Source organism: Pundamilia nyererei, unplaced genomic scaffold (assembly GCF_000239375.1).
Source record: "Pundamilia nyererei isolate P.nyererei 1_Seehausen unplaced genomic scaffold, PunNye1.0 scaffold00223, whole genome shotgun sequence".
In the NCBI taxonomy this organism is placed as follows: Eukaryota; Metazoa; Chordata; class Actinopteri; order Cichliformes; family Cichlidae; genus Pundamilia; species Pundamilia nyererei.
This window is the reverse complement of record NW_005187624.1, coordinates 846,847-848,528: the sequence shown is the minus strand read 5'-3', so window position 1 is coordinate 848,528 and position 1,682 is coordinate 846,847. Positions and strand designations below refer to the sequence as shown.

The following is a 1,682-nucleotide window of genomic DNA, read 5'->3' as shown; positions in this document are numbered from 1 at the left end:
ATGCAAATTAAAAACACTGATTCATTTTAATCGGCCCAGTGAAAGTCTTTGAGATATCAATCTTAAAACATTGTTGCAGATTTCAATGTACAAAACACATCATTTGAAAGTGGGTCGAAGGACAATGGGGTTTCTTTTGTTTTTGTTTTTTTAATTATATCTTTAAAAATTATTTGTTACATTAAGGTAGAATTTCAAAGATTAGATTTGTTCAAACTATTGGACCACAAAATTATTACGCAAATTGCAGATTTTCGAGCAAGAAATGTTACAAAAGCTGGCTTATTTGGGATGGAATGACCCACTTTATTCCCTCAACTGATCAATATTTTCTCTATATAAATATGATGGCTTCCTTTGATTTCATGTTCATTTGTTTAATAGCATTCAGTTCATTTTGTTTCAAACATTTACATTCACAATCATTACAAAATATCATTCCATTCTTTGCATTTGTTACCTATATTTTGGAAAATGACGATGTTATTCAGATTCATTGCCCATGTGCTAGATGAAAGGAATGCCATTCACATGAATGACAAATATGACACACCTGTACGCCATCATTACTGAAGAAAAGCCGGGCATCGGCACTCACGCCCATCTGAAGGCAGGTGGTGTCACCCCAGATTGGAGACTTCCTAATTAGCAGGGTGAAGGAACGGTTTTCATCACTCCGATAACAAGAGCTAAAAATATCTGAAATAAAGTGGACAAGACACATGATGGAGAGTTCGATGAGATTTGTTACTATTGTGTTACATCAGCTGTTGAAAGGAAAATTCTAAGGAAATTAAATAAAATGATTGCAAAACTAGATATCAAACCATCCTAACAGTGTAGTGCAAAACTGCAGTTACTGTCTCACCATGAGCCAGGTTCTCAAACTTCTGGGCCAGTTCTTTCATGGAGAGTTTGGTTTCAGTCTCCTCCTCCAGTTTGGACAAGTCTCTGAGTATATTACAGCCACTGAGAGCACTCAGGACTGCCTCACCTGCCTGGAAAGGAGATCACCAATTTACAACATCACTTTACTTTATGTTTTTAGCAATTATTTAATTTTATATTAAGACTTAACACTATGACTGTATATTATTTAACAAAATTAGGATCATAAAATAATAATTAACAATATATTGCAATTAATTGACTCGAACAACTTTGATACATGGTAAGCAGCGTCTAGTTCGAGGTTGTCAAATGTACAGCCCGCAGGCTGAGATCATTTCCAATGCCCATTAATGGTATTAATGGCCCGTCAGGATGTGGATGTGCAGACGGGGGTGGGGCTTTATCTCACATGTAAAGGCAGACGTCCCGAAAACAGCCCAGTAGACGGAGAGATGGGCGAGTCAGATTTAAATGCAAGCTTGTCAGGAAAAGTAAAGAGAGGAGTGAAAATGTAAAATGAGCGGCATGTGGCTGCATTTCAATGATATTGGAGACTGAAAGCAGAGTGGAGAATTGATCGAATTGGCAGTGGGATTAGGTAATACAAGTTTTTATTCCCAACCATTTTCCGTTGTGGATGACAAAAGGTTTCAAACTTGATCACTATAGAAATTTCTGGGGATTTTTACCATTATGGATGAAAGAAAAAACTAAAAACTGGACAGTCTGGGCAATGAGCTACCAGAACTTTTTACACATTTATTCCTTAGAATTTAAGTCCACAGAGTCGT

The 1,682-nt window shown here is 36.7% G+C and overlaps 1 protein-coding gene across 1 annotated transcript in view; it reads right to left on the bottom strand.

Annotated features, from left to right (window-relative positions):
* LOC102207465 (transient receptor potential cation channel subfamily M member 4-like) overlaps nucleotides 1-1,682 on the bottom strand; it is a 16,694-nt gene that overhangs the window by 8,238 nt on the left and 6,774 nt on the right. Inside the window, exons 13-14 of the mRNA XM_005748524.1 lie at nucleotides 869-998; nucleotides 554-699 (exon numbers count right to left, since the gene is read on the bottom strand). Of these exons, the coding sequence (XP_005748581.1) occupies nucleotides 554-699; nucleotides 869-998 (276 nt within the window). The remainder of the gene's footprint in view (nucleotides 1-553; nucleotides 700-868; nucleotides 999-1,682) is intronic.